At 38.1% G+C, this 11,819-nt stretch overlaps 1 protein-coding gene across 3 annotated transcripts in view; it reads right to left on the bottom strand.

Moving 5' to 3' along the window:
• The window catches only part of adgrb3 (adhesion G protein-coupled receptor B3), a 181,879-nt gene that overhangs the window by 93,267 nt on the left and 76,793 nt on the right, over window positions 1-11,819 (bottom strand). For 2 of the 3 annotated variants that reach the window (XM_006638700.3, XM_015362907.2), the window contains 6 exons: window positions 11,559-11,720; window positions 7,238-7,402; window positions 5,875-6,039; window positions 4,389-4,553; window positions 3,308-3,409; window positions 2,332-2,438 (listed from right to left, as the gene is read on the bottom strand). In XM_006638700.3, coding sequence (XP_006638763.2) covers window positions 2,332-2,438; window positions 3,308-3,409; window positions 4,389-4,553; window positions 5,875-6,039; window positions 7,238-7,402; window positions 11,559-11,720 — 866 coding nt within the window. The remainder of the gene's footprint in view (window positions 1-2,331; window positions 2,439-3,307; window positions 3,410-4,388; window positions 4,554-5,874; window positions 6,040-7,237; window positions 7,403-11,558; window positions 11,721-11,819) is intronic. The other variant, XM_015362908.2, reaches the window with a different exon arrangement.

Below are 11,819 nucleotides of genomic sequence, written 5' to 3'. Positions count from 1 at the left end.
TAAACATAGAGTGTGACAAGTGTTGGAGCTTCTATTCTGGTTAGGGTGTGAAAGCTCATATTTGCTTAATAGCAGCTCTGGCATACACATGGGATTCACATTGCTGTGGTAGAAGTGGTGAGATTAAGGAATTGATCATTACAGCTACGCTAGAGTATGCAAAGGAACAAGTAATAGGTTTATTCCATGCTGAAAAAAAGAAAAAAAAAAAACGTTTCGGCCGTGGAGCCTTCTTCAGGTGTGAGAGAGACATTGTGCTTTACAAATGATCCTACACTAGAGGATTATTTGTAAAGTACTATGATTCTAGGGGATAGTTTACATACTAGAAACCACAGCAATAATATTGATACAGCACATGACATGGTACTGTATGTTCAATTTTTCTCTGAATAGAGTTCATCATAAAAAATAAATAATTAAATTGTGGGCAGTAGGTATCATGTTAGTACACATTTTGAGTAGGAAATTGTCCAATGCATAAAAACAGAAAATAGAGATAAAGGGTGAAAGCTCCAATTTGGTTGATGCAGTTAGTGGAGTACCACAGGGATCTATACTAGATCCACTGCTCTTCTTAATTCATATCAATGACCTAGATTCTAGTGTAGGCAGTATTATATCAAAATATGAGTATCTGCAAATTGAAGAAACTGCACAGAAAACTGGGAACTGGGAAGCACCCGGTAAATGACATTCCATATAGCCAACTGTAGAGTGTTACATGCAGTTGGAACACACTCTTGAATGGTACATTTCCATTACTCATTGGATTTACATGCTGTAAATTGGGGAGTACCAGCATTAAAAAAAATAGAACTTAAATCAAGGGATGTTATGTTAAAATGTACAAATGTAAAATTATCTAGAAAGGCACAGAATGCTCTGTACATTTACGCACTGAATTACAAAACTTGAGTACTAAAAGACCTTTTAAAAGCTATGTTTTTAGGGATTAAACTTCTTTTAAGAAAACATTGGGTAATACCTTCAGAAAGTAGCTGCTAATTGGCAAAAGAGTTAGATTAGCCAAATTGACTTCTCTTATTTGTAACCTTATGTTACAGTATATCATCTGCTGCACATGATTAGTGATGCCCCAAAATGGCTGGCTATTAGGAGTTACTAAATTACTCTGGTGGCAGATCCTCCGCAACCCCATGTTTCAGAGTACCATAACCAAGCACTGACTGCAAATATAATTCAGCCTGATGAATATAAAGGAGGGGGGGTGTCTAGGCTGCATAGCAAAAACCCTGCAAAGTGTGTAGCTCATGTACAGCATTATTAGGCAGAACAAAGCGTGTTCTTCCCTAACCCCTACCACTGGGGGAGGATTAGGGCTGTTTTCTGAACACACAAATAGAGTACATTTTGTGGTGAAAATATTCACCTGGAGGGGTCGTGGTAGCACTACTGCTCCACAGCTTTTGGGTCCTGGATTTGAGACTTGCCTATGGCACGTGGGCTCTCATGATTTCCTAGGTACTACGGTTACCCTCTTCAGTCCAAAGAATACAGTACAATTTAATCATGTCTCCTAAATTGTCCTTTGTCAGTGTGTATGAGTGAGTGTGTGTATATGCCATGCACTGGACTGATACCCCATTACTAATGACGCCCTGTGCCTTCTGCGCTAGGCTTGCCTCACCACAGCCTTCTAAGTTTAATAAAAGTGGAGGGATGGAATTCAACAATTTCTGAACATCCAAACCAACCAAAAGGTTGTAACTGCACACAGATTACATCACTTGATGTTTTCAGTCATGTAAAGAACAGATCAATTTCAATGGCAGGACTGATGCTGAATACCTCTGTGTACAGGTATTTAACCATTGATTTAGACCACATTGACAGTATAATGTATGTATTATCTATTGAGGCTGACAAATAGGGATTAATTGGTTCTGTTTTAAAAGTCAAATGCTACATTTAAAGCACAGGTCCCTTTCCATTAACAAAGGAATCACCTTCTGCTTAGATTATCTATGGGTGTCACTCAAAAAAGGTTTAATTTATTTAATTCCCAAAACACAGAAATAACACATTACAAATATAATCATATCATAATACTAGAGATCAGAAAAGCTTTCAAAATAAAAAATGGACTTGGAATTAAAATGAGGAAAAATAACATCATAAATTACAATATAAACTATATGAATGAGGATCTTGTGGCTCCAACAAAATCAATTACCTATGGAAAACTGCAATATTAGTGTTTTAATTTGGTTCATTATTTAAAACCGTTAATCTTTGCTACACAGGATGGCGTAATTTATTGCACCCTGCAAGACAGAGCCAGAGCAAGGAAGCTGACTTTGCACCTACTGATTGCTGCAAGGATCTGTATTCATTTGTTATGCATCTGGCGTAGCTGGGCTGCTCCCAGAAGGCCACTCCGCGGTGATCGAGAGAGCAGCGTCTACTAGTGGTGCCTGTGGAGCACAAAGACAGACACAAGAGCACACCTCCGCATGGAGCATCACACTGAGACCACACAGCAGAGCGCCGCGAGAGGGGGGTCCCGTCACTTATTGTCCAATGCGGAGCTGTAATTACAGCATTGTCGCATCCCAGTCAGTGTCACATCAGTGTTCTCCTTTTGTTGTGCTGTTAAAGATGATTTTCAGGCGGTAGGGGTGATCTCATTTTGCAGATGTCGGGATATATTTAGTTACAGCACATTTAAAAGAGGTTTTAACTGCAATATCCGTTATTTTTTTAGTAAAGAAAATGGTATGATGTGTTTGGTTATGTGTCTGAAACACATTTTAAGATGTTAGTTAATATTTAGGGACAAAGGCATTGTAAATCAAATCTAAAATTAGAATAATGGCAGAAGCACTTCAAATGTGTTTATAAATTAATGTTTTTAATGTTAACACTTAATTTTTGCTTGTAATATTTTATATGCATATTGGATTTCAAATACGATGTAACAGTAATGTAGAAGATGACTTGAGTATGTCAGGCTTAGGAGCAGAGATTTGGGATACACAGACCTTGGATCTGTTTGCAGAAGTTATGAATGGAACCTGCTACCCAAGCCTTTCTCTTGAGGAAAGAAGTCCTGGTAATGTTTTGGTTTCTACAAAGTTCAGGAGCACATTAGTTGACTGCTTGATTGATGATCTGAGTCCTTTAACAGTACAAGACAGATGAAAGTACACAGATTGCTGTTTAAAATTAAAATGTGTCATCTTCATTGTTGATTTTCAATGGAGAATGGTCTGTGTGCCTCTGAGTTTGACATTAGTATTCCCAGCCTCTTGTCCTCTATGCTTATCAACTGCTGATGCTTTACCTGTTGCATTTGATGGACACCTGTTAAATGCCAGTTCTCCTGAAGGGGTTCGTCTCCACACCATGGATGCTGCGTAATCTTCTGGGCATATCTCATACGGTGCTGTAAAAATGAAGACGTGAAATTTATAGGCTTCACACTGTTGTTGATAGATGGCCTTGTATCAATAAAAAATGTTAAAAACAACAGGGCCAACATTCTTTTATATAACAATTTAGATTATAGTCTTTAATATTTTCAGAATTATTTGTAAAATTGATTATGGCATCAATGAATTTTGGATAAAATAAAGTAGTTACTGTATTGTTGATGACTTAAATAGGACTCAGATTCTACACTGATTTTGCTAAAGATGAGTGAAAATTGGGCTCCCAATAAGAAATGTGAGGTGAGTTGTCCAATACCTGCCCTTATGCAAGTGGACTACCTCCAATGAAGCAGTGATTTTTCCAAATAGTCTGCTTGACTGAAAGCATAATGAATCTATAAAAATACATTCATACAAATGTACTGTTCATTTTAATCACCTATGTAAATGAGTGAGAAGAAACTATCTTTCCCATACAGTAATTTGTTTTCTGCTTTTTAACGTCTTTTACATATTGAAAGCAACTACTGCATTTTCATTATACTGTAGATCATCAAATCCTATCCAGTTTCACTCAGACCTAAAATGTTATCCTTCCTAGCTTAAAGCAAATTCTAACTGTGCTGTACAAAGATGTAAAGGTGACCATTCCTCACTGTGAACCTCACCAAGGTAATAGTAGGAATCTCCATGGAGACAATAACTAAGTAGAAAAATCAATGTCATCACTAGCTGACAGCAATGAATCTTTTCAAACAGACAAAAGAGAAGGAGCCTCATTGCACAGCCACCCTTTCATATGTATGGAGGCCCTGTACCAGCCTGTTTTCTCAACATAGGTGTGAAATACACTGCTGTAGACATTAATAATCCCAAGCAAAAATTGTGGGCTGCTAAAAACAAAAGCTAATTGCAACTGTTTCATTAGGCTTTGGTTCCACAGTCTCTGCCAACTCAAAGATAACTGATTGTTAAGAGCTGGTCCAGGGATACCTGGGCAACGCTGCTCGCTGCACCTGCGCACTTCTTCCCCGGTGCCCTCGCACTGCTGCCCTGTGATCGCGGCTCCCTGACAGACCCTGCTCCGCCTCTGCCAGCCCCCATCGCAGGACTTGGAGCACCCACTCCAGTGCCCCCAGGGGTTCCACTGCCCGTTGGCTGGAGAACAAGCACGCATTAGACCACTCCTCTTGGCTGGATCATCACAGACGCTGCTGCATAAACAATCACAGTGTACTGCACCGATTACCATTTATTCAAACAAATACCAGTGCTGGGGTAATCTTGCTAAATACTGAAAATCAATTTCTCCAGTGTCCCGTTTTAAAAAAATAATTATATGGTCTTGGAAGTACAGTACTGTATGTACTACAGAATGTGCACCAAGTAAATGCCAGCTCTAGTGCTGGAGAACCATTTCTTTCAGTGCTTGCAGACATCTTCAACTTTACTGATCTTCAATCAGTAACCAGAGATGCCTGTAATCTGGTTTTAGGCAAGTCTCTGTTCAATTAACTAGCTAACATTTGAAAGCATAAGAACCTGTAATTCTGCAGGACAACTGCTGGAAACCAATGTTATTACAATTATGTTGTATTATTACCAAATTTCAGGGGAACTGTGGGTTTAATTTTTTTCATAGCTACACGCTATTTAGGGATATATTGTAACTCTTTAATAAATGTATAGTTGTTTCACAATTTAAACTAGGTTTTTGGTTGGAAAATATTTTCTCAATTTCTCAGGTTGTCTTAGAGTGCTATATAAGTTTGTTGAACTAATTTTATACATTTAAAGTTTTTTATAATAAAGCACTGTAGCTTTTTTATTATCTTGTAATGAATACTGTAAAAATTCTGCATAAAAAACAGATGTTGTCCTTCCTCTGTACTGTAAATTGAATGTCCTTGTCCCAGCAGTACCACCATCAAGCAAGAAGGAAAAGCAAGCTATCTAGATCCATGAGCATATCTATCACTGTTACAGTCCTCCATGCAAGGACTGACCCTGCTATTGTTTTAGAAAATGTAAAAAAAAATATGTTTTCTCAATATGTAACCACTGCATAGGTTTAAACCAAATAACTCTTGGACATTGCTGTTGAAACAAAGCAAGCTATGCAGTGTGAAGAAAGGAAAAGAGGAAAAAACGAAAGGAAGACCAGTGTTACATTATTTTTACACTGTAAATGAACAGTCAGTTCCACAGGCAAATATTCTAGAAGGGTTACAGGTCTTGTCGCTTTGATATGCCTTTGTAGGAGTGATTGATAAAATATAAAGAGGTGTTCACTGACCTGAAAGACATGCTAAACTGATATAACACTTCATTAGATAATAAGAATGAAAGTGTTGAAATGCAAACAAAACCTAGATTCACTGGTTTGGTAACAGAAGTGCCAGGACTGCAGTGTGTGGGCTTCCCACTGAGTGCCACGCAGGGCGGTGTCCCGTGCAGGAAGCGCTGGGGCCTGGCGTACCGGTGCAGTCTGGGTTAGCGCACTCCCTGCTCTCGGCCCAGTGGCCGCGACACTCCGAGCCGCCGTGTGCCGCCGCTGAGCACTGGCGGCTCCTCTGCTGAGTCCCGTTGGAGCAGGTCACTGAGCACTCGGTCCACTGGCTCCACTCCTGCCACTGGCCATCCACTGCGGCCAAGAGGAGTTACAGGAGGGAGGCAAACAGACGGGGAAAGAACAAGTTACTGTTGCAGCTCACAGCCTTTCATCTGTCCCTGCCATCCTCCTAAAACGACTTACAGGTCTGCGGGCTGCTGGTACTTAAAATAGCACGACTGATGCCGCTGCTGGAACATTTCAATATTTCAATATGAGGTACAGTATCTCTGAATAAATCCTTTAAATTGCTGACAAGAGAAAGAAATCCAGACGGAAAAAAGATGGAATGCTAAAGTCTCTTATGTGGTTAATGAATTTTAGAAATTTGTGAAGTAAATTCTTAAAGAAAAAATCCTAGAGCTGCAGTATTGGATTTAAATTAATGTGTAAAACGCTCAATATTCCATTTCTAAAAAAAAGGGCAAAAAATAGACTGGCATTTATAATACACTTTTGGAGTAGTAACTGTCTGGTAGATTTCTGCAGTTTTCTGGCAGGCTTAAATGATAAACTTTCTTTCTAATACTGATAGTACTATGGCATCACTCCTACATCTCTTTACTGACTGCTTCCAAGTCCTGGGCTTGCTTTCTAAATGCAATAAGCCTGATAACTCTGACCTGCTAAGATCTCAAAAGCTGCTGCTTCAAAGAGACTTTGAAGGTCCTCCAGGATCAGAGGTCAACACAACTGCCCGACCCCTACCAGAAGGATGTATTGAAAAAAAGGATTCTAGTCTTGGGCATCTAGTGAATGCCCAGCTGAATGGTTGTGGTCTAGGATGTTCAAGAGGGGTGTCATATCCTTATTATTATTAAGATTATTAGGCCTAACGTTTGTGTAGCAAAACTGGATTCCAGCTACAACTATAATTAGTATCACAGGAATCTCAACAACCCAACCATCTTCTCTTTGATTTCAAGTGATCAAAGTATTAGACTTTTTTTTGCTGTACAAAATGTGTACAATATTGCTTAAACCATTCACTGGTAGTCATTTAAATATTAAATTCATACAAGCATTTTAACATTTAAAGCATACTGATATTAACAATGTATTATTAAAACTCAATAATCTTATTAATGAAAGTATTTTGCCAAGATTAAAACAACGTTTTAGTCTGAAAAGATAAAAACAGATCATGCATAGCTGTTGTTCCTCTCTCTGTTCCACACATCTGAGAAAAGCACAGCTCCGCAGGGAAAAGAGAAGAACCGCAGATACAAACCTGGACACAGCGCTATGTTGCACAGTTTGGTCTGTGTTTCCGGCCCATCACAAGCTCGGCCCCCGTACTGGGGCGGAATACATGACCTCGTTCTCGTCCGCTGGCCTCTGCCGCACGTGAATGAGCACAAACTCCAGGGAGACCATTCTTCCCAAACCCCATGCACTGCAAACAGACACGAGCAGACCTTACAGTTACGGCTTGAGGGATGGGTTTCATTCACAAATAGGATCATGATTACCCAAACAAGACTGTGTGGCTTGCCAAGAGCACAAAAAACCCCAGGCTTATAACAAGACTACTGCGAACATGTGGAGTTCCTGATTGCACTGCTGTAATTGCCAGTATACGTCTGGGAAATGAAAACAGGATCATGTAATTTCTCTGCCAAGTGCATCTCTGAAGTAAGACCAGAACCCCAGAGAAATAAAACCAAGGACGATCCTCTTTCACCGTGTGCTTACTTCCTTGGGCTACTTTAGGACTGATTCAGTTCATATGCTGTTCGTGCCTTATCAACGATACCAGTTTAAGGTCTTAGTCAAAACACCACGATGTTACAGTGTTGACTTATCTATAGCACTGGGACTGTAAACTCCTCTAGCGCAATTTTCTCTGCTTATCCTATATGGTATGTTCTTGCACACTGTACTTTGTAACACAATCAGGCTTGATTTTACTCTGAATTCAGGAATAATAAAATAAGATATTACCAGGTCACCAGTGTAAGTAGAAGGTGGCCTGTTCTGACCTTTACTGTGAATTTGCATTACTGATATTCAAATCGCATCATGAAAAAAAAAATGATTTCCACAAACAGTATTAATTAGGGTAAAAAAATCTCCTTGTTCTTATAGAAACTTACCATACATAAAAGGAGTTGAGTAATTACTTTTTTTCTGTTGCCAAACCCACCCCTTTCTTTTTAAGACGCTGACAATCCTGAATTAAGATTTAAAACTACTATATTAAGGTTTATCATCCTATAAGATCCATAGTTTTTAAAGCTGGAAATAGAAAATTTAGCTATTATTGCTTAATCTCTAAGAAATAACATGTTAAAATATGATGAGATCACAAAAAGATCGGGTTACATGAAATTTAATTAGCTTTGTACAATCATAATGCTACAGGGACGATGGGTGCGTGGCTGCTAACTTTGATAATGTGTGCAAAAGGGAGGAATGACAAGTTGTAAGACATTTGTGTCTTACGTAGCATCATGATTCGATAAAGAGCTAAGCAATATTCACACCATTAAACATTGCTCTGTTGCTCTTAACTCCCACCCAAAAATATTCTAAAATTCTAAGAAATGATAGACAACAGGGACCTACACAACAAAGGTCAGTTTATATTGTATTTTTACTAAAGAACATAAAAAACAAACTTGGCACTTTATATGTACAGTAAAAGCTAGAAAATACAAAAATATTTGTTTTTCATCTGACAATATGAGATTTAACATGGTTTGATCTATTTTAACAAAAAGAAAAAAAAATGATTTTGCAAAACTATTGACAAATCCAGAATAAATTAATATACAAAGTGACAGAATATGTGGTGCATTTGAAAATGTTTGAAACGGTTCTCCATATCCTAAGGCCTGATGCTGCACTCTTGTCACTGCAAAATCCTAATCATCATGGTCTTGGTTTTAGTATTAACTTCTCCACTGTTCAATAAACGGACAATGTATAAATCCAGAAATTAACGGGACTCCTTTGTTAATGTAAAATAGTTTCCATAGCACAAACAAAAGTTCAATGTTTTTTCTGTGTTCACTTTGCAATAGTTGTACTATGGAGTTTGCTGTTTCTCATATCAGGATTGGGAGAAAGCATGAGGCATTTTTTAGCAGACTGTATGGATAAAGTTAGAAGGTCTGTAAACGATGCTTGCAGTCATTTCAGCCTGTCACTGATGCCTCCCCAGGCACATATTACAGGCTGCAGGAAAGGATACTAAGATAATGTTAACGTTTTTCCATATCGTTATTTCTATACAATGATTAAAACTACATACAGCACTACCAGAACAGTAGAGCATGACAAGTAATTTCAAATGATGCTTTATTATTTTTTTTTATTCCAGCTTTCAAACAACTATTGTAGCCTGTAAGATTGTTTTGTGATGCAATGCAGGGGATTGCTTGTCATGTGTTAACCCTCTTCACTTTTAAGCGTCAGAGCACTGTTTTTAGATTCACAAGCTTTGATTAACCTGCCACTATATCCTACTAGATTCTTATGTGCAACACTTCATTCACTAAATATAACGCAAACCAGTGGAATAGCATTTAGCTGAGGTTAAAAGAAAACTAATTCTCTCTCCCAGAAAGAGCTGTAAGAACCTCAATCTGCATCACTATCTGAAAAGCTTCCAGACATATGAATAATACAAACTTCAGAAACATGAAACAAGCAATCTAAACATCTGCTGTAGTTTTTATGATTAATTATAAGATTAACAAACCCCCTTTCTATGGCTCAAGATCCATAGAACTGGAAATATGAACAGGCTGAAGAACAAATGAAGAAATGAGACAAGATGAAAAGTTCCAAGGCCCATTGGGCATGAAGTGAGTATATTTATACGATCTATTGGAGAGATTTACAGTTTGCATGACAAACACAAACACATTTTATATGTTGTATTCGTCTAATAATGTTTTCTAATGTGTTGTGATCATCTGTATTACCTTATAAATAAACATGTTTAACATATTCTACTTAAAAAATGATGCTTAGATTCTGTTTCAAGATTCCAGAAGTCAACAATCATAAAAAGACTCAATGAGACAATAATACATTTTACTGAAACTACTACAAAATATTTTACTGATGTCTTCAGGTTTTGGCTTTAATAATTTGTCACTGTTTTTCTTGCTTTTAAAACACAAAAGAACATTGGGGATGGTATAATAAATAATGCATCTTGAATTCTTTAAATAACTGGACAATGTGAAAATAAGACAACTAGTATTATAGTTAAGGAAACCTCACCCGGAGTGTCTTTTTTATGAGAAAATTTCAAAGGAATTATTTAGAATTCCTGTAAAGACATGACCCAGTGGGACAGCTCAAAAGAGCATCTCTGTAGCACATGCAAAGGGCCAGTTCCCTACTGAAATATTACAGAATTCCAAAGTTATTATTATTTGAAAATACAGGAAACACATGCCCTTATGAAGGTTTGCCATGCACTCCATATGTCTACTGTATTTTCACCTTAATTTGGCTATGAATGCGAATGATATCATGCCTCTACTGTACTCTGCTGTACTGCACATTGGAATATCAAGATATATCATAAAATATAGTTTCTAACATTCATTAGAAAGTTTTACTGCGTTGCAGCGTGAAGGCAGGGTATACGCATAGGTAACTATAGTGAAAGGTTGATAAAGCGGTTTAAAGTAATGCAGTGTATAACCACAAAACTGTGTGCATCTTCTATAATAAATTCACCGCGGTAAACATTCCTAAGGGTAAATTGGACACTGTTTCTTAAGTGCTGCAAAGCTAACCTCGTGAGAGGGAAATGTTTGTCACTCTCCTATTTCCTTCCCAGTAAAAATGATATTCCTCCTATGCCTTGATAATAATTTTCAATTAATTTAATGAACCCCCTTTTTTTATTTTATTGAGGTCTGAAAAGAGGTTGCGGGAAAGGAAAGCAAGCGAATGGGTGCCGTTGTTTTAAGCAGGATACAAAATGGCAACCAAACCAGTAGTTTTCTCTGAGACTCCTGAAACAGATAAATTGTTAAACACTCTCACATATATCAATGCGCACACACACAAGCATAAAAAGAACTGTACATTTATGAAACATTTACTCTTGTCTTGCTAGGACCCTCAATCACATCTGAGATTAGGAGAGGTAAGGTTAAAAAGGACATATGAGAGATGATCCCACACTTATTGCTAGAGGAGACAGAATTCCTCTCTTGGCACCAGCCTACCTAAGCAGGTACAATGGGTCTAATCAATATAGCAGAATCCCCATTCAGCGCTTTAAACAGTGATGCCAGAAAGCTCAGAGCACAGCATTAAGAGATATGGCACAGATTCTGAAACAGCGGTTTGATGAAGATGAAATCCAATCATTCTACAAAAGAAAAACAATAGAAGGAAAACAAAGAACTGAAGCAGGGAATTTTTAAATAGCATAATAATAAGAATAAGAATACAAAACATACCGGGGTAAAGACAAAACAAAGGAATTAAAAAGAAAAACATTAAATCATTGGCATATTATTTCCTCTCATTAGTAACACAGAATGATGTAACATTCAACCATCTGCTGCTAACACTACCTGGACAGAGGGCAGTGTTATTGCAAACCCTTGATTCTCTTAAAGGGCCGCTGCAGTGTGTTCCGTAAGGTGAGACACAAGTTCTTGTTCGCACCTGCGACCCTTGACCGCATGTAACTGAGCATGAGCTCCACTGGGACCACTCCTCTGCACCAGAGACACCTGCGTGGGAGAAGGGCGACACCAATTAATCAGACACCACAGCAAGAGCAGCATGCTACGCGCTCTGAGAGGAAGAGACAGTAAGGTGCTGCATGCCTA

Source organism: Lepisosteus oculatus, chromosome 17 (genome assembly GCF_040954835.1).
Source record: "Lepisosteus oculatus isolate fLepOcu1 chromosome 17, fLepOcu1.hap2, whole genome shotgun sequence".
Taxonomy (NCBI): domain Eukaryota; kingdom Metazoa; phylum Chordata; class Actinopteri; order Semionotiformes; family Lepisosteidae; genus Lepisosteus; species Lepisosteus oculatus.
This window is presented reverse-complemented; position numbering and strand designations above follow the sequence as displayed.